Source organism: Notothenia rossii (assembly GCF_949606895.1).
Source record: "Notothenia rossii genome assembly, chromosome: 3".
Lineage (NCBI taxonomy): Eukaryota > Metazoa > Chordata > Actinopteri > Perciformes > Nototheniidae > Notothenia > Notothenia rossii.
This window is the reverse complement of record NC_136901.1, coordinates 82,615,797-82,635,503: the sequence shown is the minus strand read 5'-3', so window position 1 is coordinate 82,635,503 and position 19,707 is coordinate 82,615,797. Positions and strand designations below refer to the sequence as shown.

The following is a 19,707-nucleotide window of genomic DNA, read 5'->3' as shown; positions in this document are numbered from 1 at the left end:
AATTAGCAAGAATCTGGTGATACGTGATGTATCATAAAAGGCCTGTAGAGAGGATTTTATGATCAAGGCCACATAAAGTGCTTTTTTAAATCTTATTTTAGATTGACTGCCATAGTAGCCTTTTCCGTAGAGAACACATAGCAATACAGTGTACATCAAATCAAACACAATGCTTTTAATGTAAAGGAAAAGTTGAATATACATTTTGTTACAGTCCCCTCAACATAAAAAAATAAAAGCAAGCCTTTTTGTGCAATCTGAGCCTCTGACCATGAATGCAATACCCCAAAACATAACATTGCAAGACTCAAATGCAGGGATATTACACCCCATTGTGTCCGAATTATTTTTTTAGAACATTTTCCAAGAACAACTCAGTAGCTGTGGGTTTTCCATTCCTGCCTGGATAGCGTAGTTCTTTTTTCTTCCCTCCCTCAGCACAGATTTGTAGACCCCCAGGACGTGTACATTTACTTTTGTATAAAACCTCCCAGTTGGTGGCTTGGAAAATTAAAACAAGTCTATTGTGCTATATGTGAAAGAGCTCAACTGTGATCAACTATGAATGCTTAGATGAATTCTTTCTCTAAGGTCAAGCCGGACATTCCCACTGAGACCAAACATGGTCTGACTCATGTAGTGCAAATGAGGCATTTGAAACACTTTGGCTATTCAGCTTTATCTCTCGCTATCTCATTTTCACATCTCGTGCAGGACATTCACAAATCCTTACAGGATGAGGCTAACGCTTTCTTTTGGCTGTGGCATTTCAAAGTCCTAGATGCAAACGAAGCAACTGTATCCAATCACGTGGAGCGTATTCTTGCTTGTCAGAAACATGCATGGTAGAAAGATAGCTTTGCGAGATAAGACACTTTTCAATATGAAGAGCTGCTCTCACCCCCTGTGGGCAGCTGGTTGATGAACTGTTCATCAGGAAAAAGGTCACATTCCTGAACCAACTACAACAGGAACCTTTACATTCAAAAGCCTTTTATAATTTTGTTTTATAAGTTAATTTCTGCTGCATGGATATTCATTATTCTGATTGCACCATTCTGCATAATAAAAAGGTTTAATGTGTTTACCACATATTTTAGGTGATACAGCAGTTGTGCAGTCAAACATGTATTATTAACAAGTACATTTTTTCAATATTGATTAATTTACTATCTGATGAAAAGAGAAACTGGAGATAAATGGGAAATGTATTTTAGTAAAAACATAATCTGTAATCTGATACATTTCAAACTTGGTGGGCGTATGTTTTAGGAACCAGGGACGTGTGGTGTCGAGTGTAAAGTTGTTTGGATAAGTTGTTCTCACGAAAGCTGCAAACAGGCCCTGTACACATGCTGCTATACGAAGTACAATAACATTCAGGATTATAAATAGAAAATGTCAGAAAACTGTGACAAATTGTCTTGACAATTTCATATATTCATATATTCCAACCTACTGTATTTACAGTTCAAAAACCCAAATATGTTCAGTTTACATCATAAAAAACACAGAAATCATATTTGAAAGCTGTTTGGCATTTGTCCTTGTAAAAACTAACAAGAATCAGCTATAAATAGTAAGTTTTTGAGTCCATTTACCAATCTAATACATGTGTTAGAATTTCAGCTGTAGTTTGGAGGTTCATTAGCTAAATATGCAAAATCTGTAACCATAGCAAATGTTTGGCTTTTGGTTTTATACATATTGATCTCTTTATTGGGCGCTGTTTTGTTGGCCCCGTGAGAATTGTGTCTTCTAATCAATCCCTGATGAAACGCCTGCAGGCAGCAGGAGCCTCTGCAGAGTGACCCCTTTCAAGATTTATGGCCCCCATACTCAAGTTTAGAAGAAAATGATCCTTCATCTGCAAATTTCACTGCTCGGTCCCAAATGAAATGGCCTGCGTGTGAAAGTAACACCCCCCCCTCATCACTATTTACCCTTAGGACACACTTTGACCAGTATGGGAAGGGGGGGAGCAGCCCATGCCTAATGCTTTGTGTAGTTTCCTCACAATTTCCATTGATTACACATAAAAAGACCACATACAAGCTTTGGTTTCACAAGGCTTTTTCATTATGCTTTCAGGATGAGATAACCCAGTGAACAGTTTCTTCATACATCTGTTATTAAAGCCACACTTCTATTTTCTGAAATTCATTAATAAAGACCTTTACCTGAACACAAACAACAATTGGTATGCAAAGGTTGGCCATTTGATTATTTTCAATGTACCGATAGGCTGTTTCTAAATGTTAATAAATAATGAACTGGCTTTATTGCATATCCTAGCATTGCATGTCAGACATCAATATCACCTCAGGACATCAGCTAATTAACAAGCTGGAACAAACAATAAGAATATTATCCGGAGCTGGCTTCCTAATACATCTAACGTCTGTTTACAGATTGAACAGATGAAGCGTTTAAATGGGACTGTCTTTACAGCACACTACAAGAACACCCGTGTGCCGCAAGCTACCTAGAATTTCCCAGACGACTCAGCTTTTAGTTTAAACAAACAATCCTCCAAAGACAACTCCCGCTCAGATGAAGTGACGCATCAGGTGCCTCTATGACGCAGTGAATGTCTCGTTCTCCAGATGGATGGGCCTCTGAAGGCCCCCGCTGTCTGAAACCAAACCCGTCCAAAGAAGTTTCATGATTGAGCTTAAAGGTACAAAATCCACCAAGACAGAAAGTTGGATCCAAGCACAAGCTGGAAATGTGATTAAGGCCTGAACCTCTGTGGTAAGGATCCACTAAACAAATCCCGCACCCAAAACTGTTATTCTGTCGCGGTTCCTCAGGAGACATTTTGCATTTTCCTAACATAAACCTGTTTAGTGTGACATGGGATGAGGGACCCTGAAGTGACAGATGTTTCTCTTTAATGTGGTGGGAAGTATTTTCTTTTTTTATCAGGGGAGGGGCAAAGCTTTGTGGGGCTCAGTGAGATGTTCAGGTGCTTGGGGCTGTTTAAAATACTACGCTGATCCATGCTTTCTCTCTGTTAAAGTTATTCATGTTGATACGAAATACACCTTCTCTGTTTCAGAGAGGAAATCAACTGCGCAGACATTTCATTGTTTTTCTCCTCCTTTAGCATGGCTAAACTTGAGTCAAAAAGTTATGAACATTTAGACTTTTCAAATAATTGGGGGTCATGGGGGTAGTGTAGCCTCAAGCAAGGTGCCCTGAACATGTAATTGTTCTTGCACATACTAAGTAAAACAGGGACCACTTTTCTTTCTGGGTTTTAGGTTTAGCTAAATATATACTACGCTGCCTTTCATGAAAATATCCTCGCTCCATTTCTCCGATGACGGTCCATTATTTTCATCTGCTAACTACAAGAAGTGAATCACAGATTTTGCGAACACTGCAGTGTTTGTTTAATTGTAATGGGACGGATGGAGCATTGTAGAGGAAGACGAGAAACACAAAGGCCTCTCTCATGGAGCTGGTGGTCTGTTTGTGTGGCTGGTTGAAGAGTGTTGAGACACCAGAGGGAAATCCACCAGACCTTCAAAGAGGAAGCGCAGCGGGGCATGCTGGCAGACGGCTGGTTTGGACAGCTTGCATACCTTATAACATAGCCCCAGTTAACTGACCAGCACACATAAACACAGCACCACCCACCATCGTGGAGGAAGAAAAGCAATGTACAGGACAACACATTTGAAATTTAAAATAATGACTCCCAACTGGGAAAACCTTTACTGTACAGTAGCTCCAGGGTTACTTCAGCCTTTACCATGATTGCGGTGTCGTTTTAAAATAGAAGGCTGTAACATCCAAACATTGAGCTGTGATTGAAAACTACAGATGTGTGAACAGGTCACCAAAAGTAATACATTTTTCAAATGGTTTGCTAAAAAGCAATGAATTGCTCCATTTTGTCAAAATAAAGGGAAAAAAGGTATAGAATATGTTGGGTGTTCTTTCACTTCAACTATTGATCAATAGGGAAAAAGCTTTAATTATTAAATCATGGTGAAAAGCTATATAGGGGATACATGGTTGAAATAGAACATTAAATGTAATGACAGTAAAAAATAGTTAATTAAAAAAATTTGATAAATATGAACAAAGCTAAAAGTAGTTGGGAAAATGGTGGAAATAGAGTTTTATGAAACTGATCAAATTGGTGAAAACATAAAAAGCAGCCAATTGCATAATGGGTGAAAATGCATCCATTAAAAGTAATGGCTTGATGTTTGAAGTGTAAAGGATTCTTCTATGCAGAAGTCATTGCTGATCAAATGACAACTGACCAAATTGAACATCAATATCTTAAATGTATTTAAAAATATGATGTGGATTATAGCAACATTTAAGTTAAATCACATCCAGTTTTAAGTCTCTTATCAAATACTTCTGTATGATGACGTCCATGCAAATTAATAAATGTGTATATTCCATTATTTCCATCCAATCACTCACACTGCGTCTCTTACACACAGGAAGCCACTGAATTATAGATGCAGAAACAGGAAATTCCTTCCTCTACCCTCTGTCACTCAGCCTCCGACCTTGCACTAAATCAATTAGTGTGCTGCAGGCAATCAGCAGACCTCCCCAGAGTCGCTATGAATGTAGCCTTAATTCACGAGGGCCTCTTGGACCCCTCTCCACAGCCTCTACCTGATGGGTGGCCAGCGCTCCTGTTCATACAAACAGGACAGTCATTTCACGCTGCGCAAATCAGAGAGCAGCAGGGGTGAGATGGTTTTGTTTCCTCCGCTGTGCAGCATCCTGTCTTCTCCGTATAAAGGGTCTTCTCTTGTGTGGTCAGGGGGGGCTTGTTCCACTCGCTGACCACTGTGAAGGTCCCTGACTGTGTCCTTTAGGGGCTTTTGTCTTTTATAGTGCTGCTTCAAAGCAAGTGCTGGTATAACAACATGGTTTATGATGTCATTAACCTGGCTGAAATAACCAGGATATATAATGTTGAGTTTAATTTGATCCTAGTATTAAAGATAACAACTCCCTGTGAGTGTGAATGCAAACCAATTAATTGAACCAACCCATTTAAGATATTTATCAAGGAAATGCCAATGTTTGCTCGTTCCAGCTCATCACGAGAGGATTTACCTATAGAGACTGAAAACAAAACAAAGTAGAGCGCCAAAGGGGTTAAATTGACTGAATATGTTCTGATATCTTTGAATGATCATTAACTATGGACATTAAAGAAAGTAAATGTGTATGAATTTGTCTTAAAATTACGAGCAATAAAAGATAACGCAACAGACGGCAACATTTTTTAAATTGAACTTACTATGAAGCTCCTTAAGCCGGGGAGCAGATTCAGGTTATAATTCTCTGTAGGTTCATCATGTGCCACATTGTCATCAATGTATAATTTTTTGTTAATACAAAATAGATTATAGCAATTTAAATGGATTGTTCAAACCTTTGTTTTCAACCAAATATGTGATACTGTCAATCAATCTAACAGAAAGCTTACCAGAACTTTGGATGAAAAATAAATGTCCATCTAACTACTCGAGAAGACACACAGAACAGGAAATCATTTAGGTCTGTCTCTCATTAAGTGCATGTTTCCATCATGTACAGGCAGTTGGGGATTTATGTAAATTGTGGGCAAATAGTGAACATTAGTGGTAATTCCACATATTAGTTGGATTGCATGTCTTCCATACAATGCTCCGAACTTCATTCTGGGCTGACTTAGCGTTTCCGTTTGGGGAACCTGACACTTATTCAAGCTTCCAGCCATTCAGTGTTTATCAGTAGGATCAATGCAGCATCTGTGTCTTTCTCCCCATGAGACTCTGTGGGATGTAATCCCTCTCCAGCCGAGCGGATCCTGAATCTTCCCCATTCACTCTCGCTCCCAAGAGGACACGGAGGCACATTTCCCATGGACCTGAATAACTCTGCATGATTTGCGCAATGTATCGCAATATTATTGTACCATAAAGTAATGGCTGTGAATCATTATTAAGAGTGGTTGCTTTTGAGATTGTGATGCCAAAGTGACATGACCCTTTATGAAAAAGAAGATCTACACAGGGAAACTTGTCCTTACATCCCCCTGAAGCTTTTCATACTTGTGTTTCATGTATGGAAACAGATCCGATCTCAGATCAAACAAATGCTGTGGTTTTCTGCATTAAACTGGGACTTCACACTGATTTCCCTTGGTCATATTTCCCTGACAAACATCAATGTGGGATGATTAAATCACCGGGGAATTACACACCAAACTGGGAAATAAAGAGAGTGGTGTTCTGGGAAATTAAACAAATTACGACATGAGATTTAATAAAGCAAATGAGCAAATTAAATAAATCAAACATTTAACAAGCTAATACACACAGAATGCACAGAGAATGGCACTTTGTGGTAAAAGACTAATTATTTATTTTCCACAAAACTTTGTTTAACTATATTAATTGTTGGCTGCAGTTTCATGGTTTTAATAAAAGCAAAATAAAACATGATCTTGTAACATTCATTTTTACCCAGTGCAGTCACCACCCTTTTCATTCTCGACAGCATAATAAGAACAATTATCACTTGTGGTATTACATAATTATCTCAATCAGATTTGATTGTACCTCTTTATAAGCACTTCTACCAAGCACCTCAGGGCGAAACACCCTGGAGGTGTTATGAATTTGTTCTTTTGATAGTTTCAAAACCACCAGTTTTTGTAAACATAATCACTTAACATTGTATATCCATTTGAACCCTAAAATAGGGTGACACAGAAAATGTAAAATGACCAAAAAATTAGCTGAGCTTTGAAACTCTCTGCTTTAATGTGCTGTCCAATCCTCTTTATGTCCTCCCTGGACAGTGTCCCTCATCATATTATTCTTCACATTTACATTTCTACATTATGATTTGTAATGAAAAGAATTGAACACACACCATACAAGTATTTGCTCACATCTTTCATTGAGAACACAGCTTTTAGAATTGGTATCTATGGTCTTTGTGGAAGCATCTAAAGGTGAAACTGAACCTTATTGTTTGTTGTTATGATTGTGTATGGAACAGTAAAGAATATGCGCCTTCCTTTATTAGCTGATGCAGTAACTCACTAGACTCTCCCTTTTGGTCTATCTATTCTCTATAAAGGATGAGACTGAGTTTGTGACTAACACATTTAGATTTTTGAGTGAAGGATTCTCATTAATCTAAGGACTGCCCTGTCTCTGCAGCTCTCACTGTGACTGTTACCAAACTTGGCACCATCCAATAATTAGACTGGCAAAAAATCATTACATCATTACTCGAAGAGGCCGTGTAATCCAATACTTTTTTTTTTTTTGCTTGTTGGACCTCCTTAGTATGTCACTATGATTCAACTTACATGGACACTCAGATGGTTAAATCTTTAAACATGAATGCTGTACACATCAGGGCACAAATGCACATTTTCATGGTTAAAATGTATTTTTTGCCAGACGGAAAATTCAGATTCCAGAAAGTTAAGCTAAATGCCTTTAATCTGCAATATATGTTTTCCTTTTAAAAATGTATAACATTTTTCGATGTGTGTTTTAAGTTCATGAAAGTATCATTTTGGTCACCAGAAAATGGATTCTGTTGTATCTAAGCTCGACCCACTCCAGTCATCGCTGCTTCCAGCCAAACTGCTAATTTGAGGCTTTAAACCCATAGTCCACAAACCAATGGGTGATTTCACAGTGACTACTTCCAGTTATTATACTGTATACAGTCCATGGTTTATGCACAAAACAGAAACAGGCTCTAAAACCTTCTATTTGTGTTGTACAAAAACAGCAAAGACTGTTATATTGCAGTACATTTGTTGATATCTGGGGCCTAGTAGTGGGGCCCAGGGCAGTCATTTATTAAAGCAGGAAAGGATGACACCTACAGTAGATTGCCTTATTATTTATAATGCTCGCCAGGCATTATGTGAGAGTTTTTACAATGACGGTTTATAAGAGCAGCGAAGAGGAGAGGGTAAAATCATGGCACAGCTCCTATTGTGGCATTCGGTCATAGGTTGTTCATTTACAGTTTGTATTAGTTTAGAGTGTTTAGGATGATTTGCCCAAGCTAACCTCCTGTACAGTATACTTAGTGCTTTACTATAAAAGAGTCATGATAAAAGATTGTTCCTTTATCCAGTTAAGTGAATATCCAAGAAATGAACCTTGGATACTCAGAAAATGTCTTCATTTATAAAGCCACTATAAAGTTCTTCAGTATTTCTAAAGACTGCAAAAAATGCAATAATCTATATCTAAAACTGTGGCTAAAAAAGTATTAAAATATAACACAGAAAATGTATGCATAATAAGATGACGCAGAAACCAGCTGGAGTGCGCTAGAATTTGAAAATACACAACCGGAAAAAATCTGCCCATTCCTTCAGACTTCCTTACAGAGCCCCTCCTCCAACACACACGAACGCGCACATGACCAATGAGGGCACGAGATAAGTTTGTGCACAGATGGAAGGCTGACAGGCAGGTAGGCCATCCACTTATTTTAGCCGGGCCGGATCAGATGATTGGTCGTGCTTTTTACAGCGCCACGGCTTCCACAGATGACATTTTTTAATGTATTTATCGTCAAAGCATTTGCATCATAAGTTATTCATTGCTATCGGGATGTTAAGAGCATTCCATGGAATATAACAAAAAGTGTTCCTGAAATAAATTACATACCCCACCTTTAACTAATGTTAAATGCAATAACGTGTACCAGTTGTATGCATTACATGAGACGAAACACATGCATACAGGTTCTAAACCAAAAATAAGAAGATAAAACTAGTACTGTATCTGATTTATGGGTTTATCCAGAATGATTAGCGGAGAAAAGAGTTGATCTGTGAATCCATAATCTGTACCACATTGAATGTGAGGTATCCCTCTGTCATAACCTTCATCTCTAATTCATGAAGTAATGCGATACACTGCACACAACACAGAGTTTATCATAGAGCATGCTACATTGAAAATTGCATGGAAACCTCAGGCCAGCATAAGCAGTGCAAGGCCCTGTGAAAAACCTAAAGAGCTGAATACTGCATGAGTTGAAAGATGTCTTTGCCTCTGGCCAAAAGAGTGAATCTCCACCTGATGCAGAAGCTACAGAATGCCTAACCTATATCCTACATGTTGCTTAAACTAATGATCACATATGGAGACCATCAAATAATCAGCCTCCGAGTACTTTAAACTCACAATAAATACCCTCACAACTCCTTCTCAAGTCAGATCAAGCAGCTGCTAAATCCCCTGTTAACAGAAATCGACAAGTAGCGTACTTTTACCAACAGGAAAAAACAACAACATCAACACAATGACAGCTTGCAAACCACTTTGTGGATTTTAACGCTCGCATCCATCCACACTGTCGAACAACACCTTTCAAGAACAAGAGGAAGCAGAGCTATTTACACATTGTAAATTAATTGTGTTGCTGAAGACAGTCACCACGACTTCTACCACTCACTCTGCAGCCAATTAAAGGAAGACACAAGGTAAATTGCTCATTCAGCTTGTTTTCAGGAGAAATGAAAGTGATGATGACTTCAAAGCTTTGGAGATTGCATACATTATGGAAATGATGTGAAATGCCCTATGAACACTCCAATAAGCTGTGTAAAATAAAACATATTTGCACTTTTGCACTCTTGTATATATTTATGCATGCACTCTTGTTTAATTCTTTGTAAAGCAAGACATAAAGTGGAGATAATAGTGTTTATAAGAGAGGTAGCTCATGAGACAACAGCCAAAGTAATAGGTTTCCACTTTAGACTCCTAAAAATAACACTGCCGCTGAGCTGTTTGCTTTACAACCAGCATGGAAAACAGCAGAGGTTCCCCTTTCAACCTTTGCCCTCGCCAGATTTTGCCCTCTAATTTGGCTAATTGTTTTTTTTCCCAGGGGAGGCGCATACACAACCGGCATGTGCAACATCAGTGAGCGAGTGTCCAGGTCAGGTCAGTCTTAAAACACAAAGACATGCGCCCAAAATGATCTGGATCTGTCATTCCACCATAGACTAACCCTAACCCTTGGTATCTGCTGTTTGTGGAGTTTTTTACAACACAGACCACCAAAGGGAGATGCTGCTGTCAACACATCACTAAGGTTTTCAAACTGTCCCCAAACAGTAACACTTCATTTTCACTGCTGCCAACACGGCTCTGTATGCTTTCACTCCAGCTCCTTTACTTTCACAACAGCCTGACATGTCTGTTTATGTTATGAGTCAATATTTTTTAAGCTTATACAGATATACATGCTGCTTGAGCGATGCAGTCAGTGAAGATTTGTTGGTGAAGTCAACTCAAACCGCTTCAGTCTGGTTGGGTGTAAGGATCGGCCTGGTCTCACACGGCTGGTAGCTTTTAAAACTGTGTGAACCAATCAGCTGTAATTAAACATAGTTACTTAATTATCCCTGAGAGCTATTAGGTTGACTTGAGCCCTGCATGGCAAAAAGCAGCCAGTTTGCAAATGTCGCTATGAAAGATATAATAGTTGCCACAACAAAATCCTGTGGTGTATCCTAGACAAATGAGCATCTTGGCACCTGATAAACCGTATATGTTACCCGCAATGTATTTAATCCTAATTTTATTCTCAGTAGCAACATTCTTCTTGTGTGCAGTGAGATGAAGTACCTTGGTCATTATATTTCTGATGATTTTACAGATGACAAAGACATCCATGGACAACGCTGCAAACTGTATGCCCAGGCAAACATATTAATGCAGAAATTTCACAAGTGCTCTGTAGATGTCAAGGTATCACTTTTTAAAGCTTTCTGTACACCATTGTCCACGGCTCGCCTGTGGAGTAACTACAAGGCTAGAAGCATACAAAAACTAAAAGTTGCATACAGTGATGCTTTACGGTTGCTGCTGAGGGTACCAAGATGGCACAGTGCCAGCCAGCTGTTTGTTAACTTGGGGGTACCTACCTGTCAAGCCCTTTTAAGAAAGTTAATGTTCAAATTCATGTGTTGCATAGAAGACTCGGACAATCATGTTATCTCGATTTTAATTAACCCTGTGAAGAGTTCTACTCGGTTCTCGTCCATGATTTGGAGACATTGGCACAATAGCCTATACAGACAGTGAGCATGTGTGGCTAGCTGTGATTGGACTGATTTTATGTTTGTTTTTATTTGTTTTGTGTTTAGCTTTTTTAATCTTATTTATTGATGTGTGTCTTGTCATTTTGTATGTGATATGGACCTTGAGTCTGAAATAAAGATTGAATTTAATTGCTTCACTATTTAACACACTACTACTAACAAAGGACTTGAAGAGTCCATACACTTCATAATATCCAAGTCTCGACTCAGCTACGTCCAAAGGATATTACATCTGAATTGAGTCCATTAGTTTCCAGTTGTTTTGCTGCAGGTCTTGATCTTTTTTTGTAATGTGTATAATAACTAAGTGAGTCCAATGTCAGTCCAAGTAGACCCATGATAATCTCTGATCACTGTGTGAATCATAATCATTAAAGCAAGATGGAGCATTGCACCACACAAGGAGTATTTTGTCAGTCAGGCTCCACGATCATCACGCAAACATTCACACAAGTAAACTAAATGATCATGATTTGAGCATTCAGAGTGCCAATAATCTAAAAGTTAAAACTATTTCAACTTTGAGCAGAATGCACTTCAAAACTGGTTTTCAATAGCAGCATCACTTCCCACGAACATCTGCTCTGCGCTTCTAGCTTACAAAGATGTGTGCGTTGAAGTCGAGTGTCAGAGAAAAAGACCAAGTAGCCATTTATAAACACAAAGAAATCTGCATACACTCTCCCACACATATTTCAGTGTGCGCGCTCACATTGACAAATCCCTGGAGGATGAGTTATGGATCTTAAAACACAGAGCTGTTGATCCAGGTGCCATCTGATTATTTTTGGCCACCAGGAGTGTCAGGGACTCTGTGATAGATGCTCACGGATAACCTTATCACCCCCTTAAACCTACCACAGAGATAAATTGCTCATGCTGGAAAAAAGGAAGGAGAGTGTCATGAATTTAACATCTGTCACAAGCAGTGTAACCCGATCTCTTTTTCTTTTCTTATCGTTAATTACATGAGTGATAATAACTGAACCCTGGGGTTAAAGAAAGGGTAAGGTGTTTTAAAAAGGAGCGTAAGGAGCGGATGCATGTTTTCTATTTTCAGCAAAAAATCAACCCACACCTCGGTTGTTGTTGCAGCATGTTGTGCCAATCTTTACTGTGCTGACTATTAGAAAAAGTTGATCCTTATATCAGTAGCACATTCTTTTCCTCTCCATGTTTGTTTTATGAGCATGTGTCTGTTTGTGTATGTGCCTGTGTGGTCCAAATTAGGTTTAAGACTCAACTAGGCGTCCACAGAGAAGTAACATAACCTTGCACACAGTGGGCATGAGACAGACCATCTGTTGTAGTGAGAGGTAACGAAGTCGCCGTCTGTGCAAATGCCCGCCACGCAGTCTGGCACTGCTCTATTTGGCAAGGCCCTGTCTGTAAAGCACCATCTTCAGACCGCTATAACTGCTTGCTCCCAAACTTCTCTCCATGTTGGACAAACCATGGAGTCCCTCTTTGTCAAACACTTTAGAGGTACAAGGTAGATTTCCTCCCCTGACATTTACAAGTGACTCCTCTGCCAATACCCACTAGCCTGCGGGAATAAAAGCTTTATTAAACCACAGTATGCATCTTCAAATATTCAAGAATGACACACGGGGTGAGGAAAAAAAAGTTAATGGGAGTTGTTTCAAATAATGGTCTACTGAGCTGGGAAGAAAGAGGAAGTGTCCCAGGGGTTCACACAGAACAGGAGCCACTCTGTTCACAATCAAGACATGATGTCACTGTCCCGCGAGTAATATGTATGGCCTGCTTCTGCGTCAACTGTGTGTGTGTGTGTGTGTGTGTGTGTGTGTGTGTGTGTGTGTGTGTGTGTGTGTGTGTGTGTGTGTGTGTGTGTGTGTGTGTGTGTGTGTGTGTGTGTGTGTGTGTGTGTGTGTGTGTGTGTGTGTGTGTGTGTGTGTGTGTGTGTGTGTGTGTGTGTGTGTGTGTGTGTGTGTGTGTGTGTGTGTGTGTGTGTGTGTGTGTGTGTTGAAGGTGTAGAATGAAGTCCTGAAACACATGCAACAAGACTCATTATAGCTCACTGCTTCACAAACACTGTCTCCACTTCCCACCCACATTTTCCACCTTAAAAGAGGTTATTTACTTGTGTTTGTCTGACCCGGTCATAACAGATGTCTCAAACATGATTACATGGATAAGAGAAAAACATGTCAGATGATTGGCAGTAGTTTGAGTGTAACACAATGCAGATCCTGATGCAACATTTCTCCACTTAGACAGGAAAATAACATCACTAAAATGAAGGATTTCTGTTTACTGTGACGAATTATCCAGAACAGGGAATGTTCAAGTCGATGAAACTTGTTTACAATGCTGCACAAGAATAAGTGACAGCTAACGACTGTGTCTGAAGGAAGAACAGCAAAGCACTGATACCTCAAAGTATGGTTACAAATAAACAAGAGAAAACAAATTAAAAAACTAAGTGGATGATCTTTTTAGGTAGAATAGCAATTAAACATAAAACACAGTATTTAAATAGACACACAAACATAGTTGTGCTACCTCATTTCGTCTGAGACGTCATGTCAGGATTCTAAAACCTGACTGCTAATTATCTCAACTTACAATTTTTATCATCAACTAATCTACCTTTTACTTTCTCGTTTACTCATTTGGTTTAAAGGGGCCCTATCATTCTCAACTCCCTATGGCGTGAACTTTGGGATTTTAGCCTTTGAAAACCATTTACATGCACAAAAAACAATATAACACACCACGGGAAAGCGACAAATCCAAAAAGCATTGTAGGGCCTCTTTAAAAATCTCAGAAAATAGTATAAAAACTTAGATTTTAATTTCTTACAATTTAAGGTGATGTCTTTAAATGTCTTGTTGTATCAGTCCAACACACAAAAGTAACCAGTTTAATGATAAACAAAATGGATAAGCAAGAAAATGTCATTTGAGATGCTGAAATTGAAATTTTTTCACATGAAAAATTACCTTGACTAGGAATCGATGACCAAAACAATCGTCGATAATTTTTCTGTTGCGGAAAAAAAGGGTTCAGGGCATTTGGTGGCCTTTGCTGTTTGTTATTTAATACAATCCCCATTAGCACGAGCAGGAGCGGTGGCCTAGTAAATCCCAGCCTGACACCACAACATGTCAGACCCAATAAGGTCTAGTCAGGAATATAAAAGAAAAATCTTGTGAGGCTTTGTAAATAGTGTTTAGAAGCCTTAAAACCACCAAAACAAAAATGTACAAAATGCATGCATCATGTAGGACACTTTGAAGCTAAGGGAAATTAGGCCACTGTGCTTTGTTTTGTCATGGAGAAGTTAAAGTCTGCAGTTGGCAGTGACTGTAGCCTTTAAATGCTGCCAACTCATATTTACAAAGCCACTCGTCTCTTCATCACCCAGTGCTGGCACCTTGACACAGCAGCGATTAAAGGTACAATGACTAATCCCTCATTAATGTCGTGTCCACACGGCCCTGGGCTAACTTAGATAGGAAATCGATGTACCTTTGCCTGAAGCAAGAGCTGAGAGCTGTCCATCTCCCATGTTTAAACAGCAGCTACTCTCCATATTGAACGATTGTAAGAGAAGTAAGAGACGCAGGACATATTGACAGTAACTACATACAGGCTTTGGTTTTAGACACAATCTATGACACATGTATGTAAGAGAGATCAGAGCTGAGGTGATTCAGATCACGTTAGGTTGCTGTTTGTTAATTTGATGGTAAGAAAAGACAAAGCCCTCTACACCCATAATCCACTGGGAGGGAGCCATGGACTTTAATGGTTCAGAAGAAAATAAACATTTTCTCTCTAATTCTCCACAAACCGTTGACGGGGCTTTTTCATTCTCGGAGCATTTAGTGTTGATTTGAATTACAAATGCACATGCACATTGCAAGTACTTTACCCCGGAGCTCCCTATGGTATTGTGCTGCTCTTTAAAGATTCATAATGCATTTTCACAGCCTATCTTCTCCACGTTTAAGCAGTCTAACTCCCCCTAGAAATGGTAATGTATTGTTCCAAATATTCTCATTGCAAGCTTGTTAGAGAGTTAAAATTACAATCGTTGAGGCGTAAAGACATTTTACAGTTACAGTCTTTCCAATTTGAGGCTTCAGCAAAAAAAAAAACTTAAAACAACTAAAGCTCTGGAAATGCTTAACGTTGTCAGCTCATGTAAGTCCAGTGAAGCCCTGTAGTGGAGCGGCCATGAATGGCTGTAAAGATAACACCAGCCGGCTGAAAGACCTCTTCAGAGGTCTTCATTCTGTCTCTGGTACACAGCTGGATCATCCTCTTGGACCCCTGTTGTTGCCTTACAGACACACATGCACACACATACAGTAAAGCACCCACACTGAGTATGGCGGATACAACATGGTGACCCTTTGTTATCTGCTCCTCAACAGCTTTGTTTGTGAGGATCATCTGGAAACTCCATTTGTTGTGGCTGTCTTTGAGACGCAATAAATGGGCGAGTCAACAAACTCCAAATGCCCATCAGGACCCCCTGATCATACTGAACCATATATTGAACAGATGGTCAGAAAGCTGAATTCTTAACATTGAAGAATCAATAACTTGTCTGTTTCAAAACAGTGAACAGCTCTGAAAATGGAGCTGCACAGCTCTAGTTGTCAGTAATGACCAGCAACTGGATCCACCTCCCTGTGGGGGCCAGTGTTTTTTAACAGTTGAGGATGCACAAATACATGTATTTGTAAACTCTCATCAACACAACTGTATGTCCGGGTGACTTTCTGCTGTTCCTAGCAGCATTCTCCTCCTGTTAACATCAGAAATGTGGTATTATTATTTTTACCCAATAGCTTCTGGGAGTATATGCCAATTTAAGTGGCTCATTGCCTAAAGCTATCTGACTTGTGAAGGAATCTACAAAATGAGTCTACCCTCTCTGTCTGTATTTTATCGTATGGCCAATTATGTGTGCTGTCGACCTGAATTTGGACTATGAGCTCTCAAACTTTGTGCACAGGAAAACTGCAAAAGCTTTTTGGCTGAGAGTGACCCAGATCTGCCTCTTCTGTTTGGATTTTTCTTGTATTGATATTAATCTTTTTGTTTGATTTTCTAAGATAACTGAAATAGCTATCAGTGAGGATATAGGCTAGGCATTTGTCATAAAGGGTCTCAGATTAAGACTTGTATAATCTGACTGACCAACATTGTGACATTTTAAAACAGGGTTATAAAGAAAAAAATAAACAAAGTCGAGACTGTACCAGGAAGGTATCACAAAGGGATTTGACACCAAACTCCAACTTTAGTTTAAACTGCCAACCAAATTAACATGATATGCTTTTTGTTGTGCCTTTCTAACTCTTTGCTGCACAATTTCCCACTAGATGACATAAGAACTAATGTTGAGGTTAGAATTTGAATATCATAAGGGGAAATTATACAATTATAACATTATTGGAGCATCTGTTAATCCTATAGCATCATAAAAAATACAACCAAACAGGTTAGGACCATTATAATACAATGGCCATATTAAGTGTCAGTAGAGATAATATAATGCTGTTTTCGTAGCTGAATTAACCTTATATCATACTCAACAACGCAACAGAAGCCCTGGCTGTTTAATGCCCTTTCCTGCACAAACAGCTCTCCCTCTCTCTCTCCCTCTTGGCAGTGGCTCTTCCCGGCAGCAGTCAGCATCTCTTCAGCAGCGGACTCAAGGACTTGTGCGACCACCTCGACGCGCAACAGAAGGCTCTCCCTCACAATACCGGACCATTCAGCGCACAGGACAACTTTCACTCGCATCATTACGCATGGCTCTGGCTTTGCGCAAAAGCGCGTCTGCAACACAGTCTTGCAAGAAACTGATGGGATTCTAAGATATTTAAACACAGCCACAACAAACTAAAAAGACGATTTAAGGAATTTGCAAGAAATTATTTTCCTTGTCCCGATAATGTTCTCCACACGCAGAGCAGGATATCCTCTTGTTGCCGTGTAGTTGTATAGCATTTCGTGAAGATACGACGCGTTATCTGAAATTCATATTTCATATAGAGATGGATCTTTGGGGAATGTATCTGTTTCACCTCATAACTTTTGGTAAGTAAATACTTGTCTGTTAATAAATTGAATAATGTTTGAATTATTTGTCTTTAGCAGGTTAGGATAATGTCCAACCCGCTACTAAAAATTCGATTAATCTTTTTAAATTAATCAAACAGAATGAGACTGTCGTTTCTTTATTTATTCTTTTGGATGCCAGCCTGCTAATATCTTTATATATATATATATGTATATATATACATACATATATATATATTTTTTTTTTAAAGACCCACGAACTCAATTCAAATAATTTTAAATGTTTGAGTTATAAAATAATGTAATTTTCCAGTCAGATATCACCTCTGTTGTATGTGTTACGCAAACAAGGGCTTTACGCAAACGCGCACGGGATACAACGTGTGCATGTGTGCGTCTGAGCGCGTGCATGGGATTATGTGTGTGCATATCAAACCTGCAGTAAACGCTCCGGGGCTTAGTATAGTGAATGTTTTGCCCCATGGACATGCATATAGAAACCTCATAACATGTCCATCTTCTAGGTATATAAATGTTGCACGTTATTTATCATATAGGCTTTTTATCCTTACACCAAATAGTATTTGTAATATTGACCTACATGCATTATACGTTTTATGAAACTTGCTCATTGTTTAATCTATTAACCCGTCTAAAAAGTGACAATGCTCAGCAGTAAATCAGTCATTGCAGTGTCACTGAGCTACCTGCTCTCATGTAATTGAGCAACGCTGGAATATTGATTTGAGTGGCAACAACCCACAGTCTTAAGGGGGAGAGCTGCATGCTGTTGGCTCACAGTGTCTCTCCATCTCTAATACACAAATGTGTCAATCTCAACCCCAGTGTTAACTGCCATTATAATTATACCATTGATGGCCATAGCACCAGAGATATTCATTCTCCTTTTAATTAGCATAGTTTTCTGCCTAACAAAGGCAGCAATGTGCATTATATCTTACCCTTTTATTCATTATTAATTAATTAGAGGAATTAATGGAGATGCCATTAAGAAATGCTGAATGGAAATGAATGCAGTTTGGTTTTTGAATCAGCTTTTCTCTCTGTAATGATGTCTGACGGTCACACATTAATTTGGCTGGTAATAGATGATTGGAAACAGATGGGGACAGTGGTGTACTTCAGTGATATGCCTAGAAACAACTCAGATTTCTGTTCTTTATGCAAATATTATAATGTATGCCAGAGTATTGCTCTACTCAGGATACATTACTGATAATAAACTAGATGCTGATTTTAGCCAGTTTAGCCATCTGCTCAAGTTAATTAGCCAACACCAAACTGCAAAAGGTCAGAAACTGTTGGATGACTCAACCCATTTTTTGCGGGGAGTTTCTGTGACTTTCAAGGCTGAATATGGACAGAAAACCGAGCTCAAACATTATCCAGGTCTCTTAACTGCTCCAAATACCTGCAAGCCAACACAGAGGGATTTCAAAGTCACAACAATTTCTCAGGAAAATCTCTAAAAGCAAGGCCAACAATTTATAAATGTTTTGTTAAAAAAATATTCTGAAAACAGTCTTTGGCTGCAGCTCTAGCCTACGCATATGGACAGAATTACATTGATAACCATGGTTCTTGAAAGTATAGCAATATTAGCAATACTTCTACTCTAAGCTTGCTCCTTAGGAAATCCAATTCATGTTGGTCTGAGATGAGACATGAACTTTGAGCAGCAAAGATGTTTAGATCCTGAAGAAAACATTCATCTAGCAACAAGGTCAGTTCATGCATTGAGAGGAGTTCAAACTGAATTGCTTCCTCTACTGCTTTGAAAAATAAAAATGAATCCCAGGCAAGTAGTAGACTTTCCTATTTTTTATGATATCTGTATGATGAATGTGTACCGGAGCTCACTTTGACAGATCCACACAGAGGTTCAAAATTATATGGAATTACCACAATTGTGCAGTGTAAGTCTTTTTTTTATAGGTAAGATAACCATTTTCAGGCAATATAAGACCCCATTTACACGGGAACGTTTGCGTTTACGCAACTAATTCATTTTCAAAAAAGTCTTCCGTTCACATGCATTCGGTGTCCGTTCACACGAGCCCACTGGAAACGCTGTAGTACATATGCCGGGCCTGTAAGTGGCGCTGTACTTTCGCCACAAAATACACAAAAAGCAGCGAAGAAGACCCCGAGCATGGTTGCCATAGTTGCCCTTCTGTTTATGCCCCGCGGTGGATTTAGCAACATGTAGTTCAAGTAATTCTCCATGTCCACTTCTTGCTGATGGTTGTGGTAGAGGAGCTGTAGATTTTGCACTAACATCTGTAGTATGGTCAGTAGCTACTGACAGTAGCTACTGACCATGCTACAGCAATGAGCAGCAGAGGTGGGGCTATGGCTTCATCGTTATCAGGAAATTATCGTATAGGGCATACACACTGCGCCGTTTGGCCCCCCGGAGCGTTCCGGTTGCAGATCTATCCACCTTGGGACCCGTTATCGTTTGCGGGGTCCGTTTCCGCGTTTC

At 39.2% G+C, this 19,707-nt stretch overlaps 1 protein-coding gene across 1 annotated transcript in view; it reads left to right on the top strand.

Moving 5' to 3' along the window:
• Window positions 1-16,830: 16,830 nt before the first annotated feature.
• The window catches only part of gfra4b (GDNF family receptor alpha 4b), a 35,937-nt gene continuing 33,060 nt past the window's right edge, over window positions 16,831-19,707 (top strand). The window contains exon 1 of the mRNA XM_079672751.1: window positions 16,831-17,219. Coding sequence (XP_079528877.1) covers window positions 17,177-17,219 — 43 coding nt within the window. The 5' untranslated portion in view covers window positions 16,831-17,176. The remainder of the gene's footprint in view (window positions 17,220-19,707) is intronic.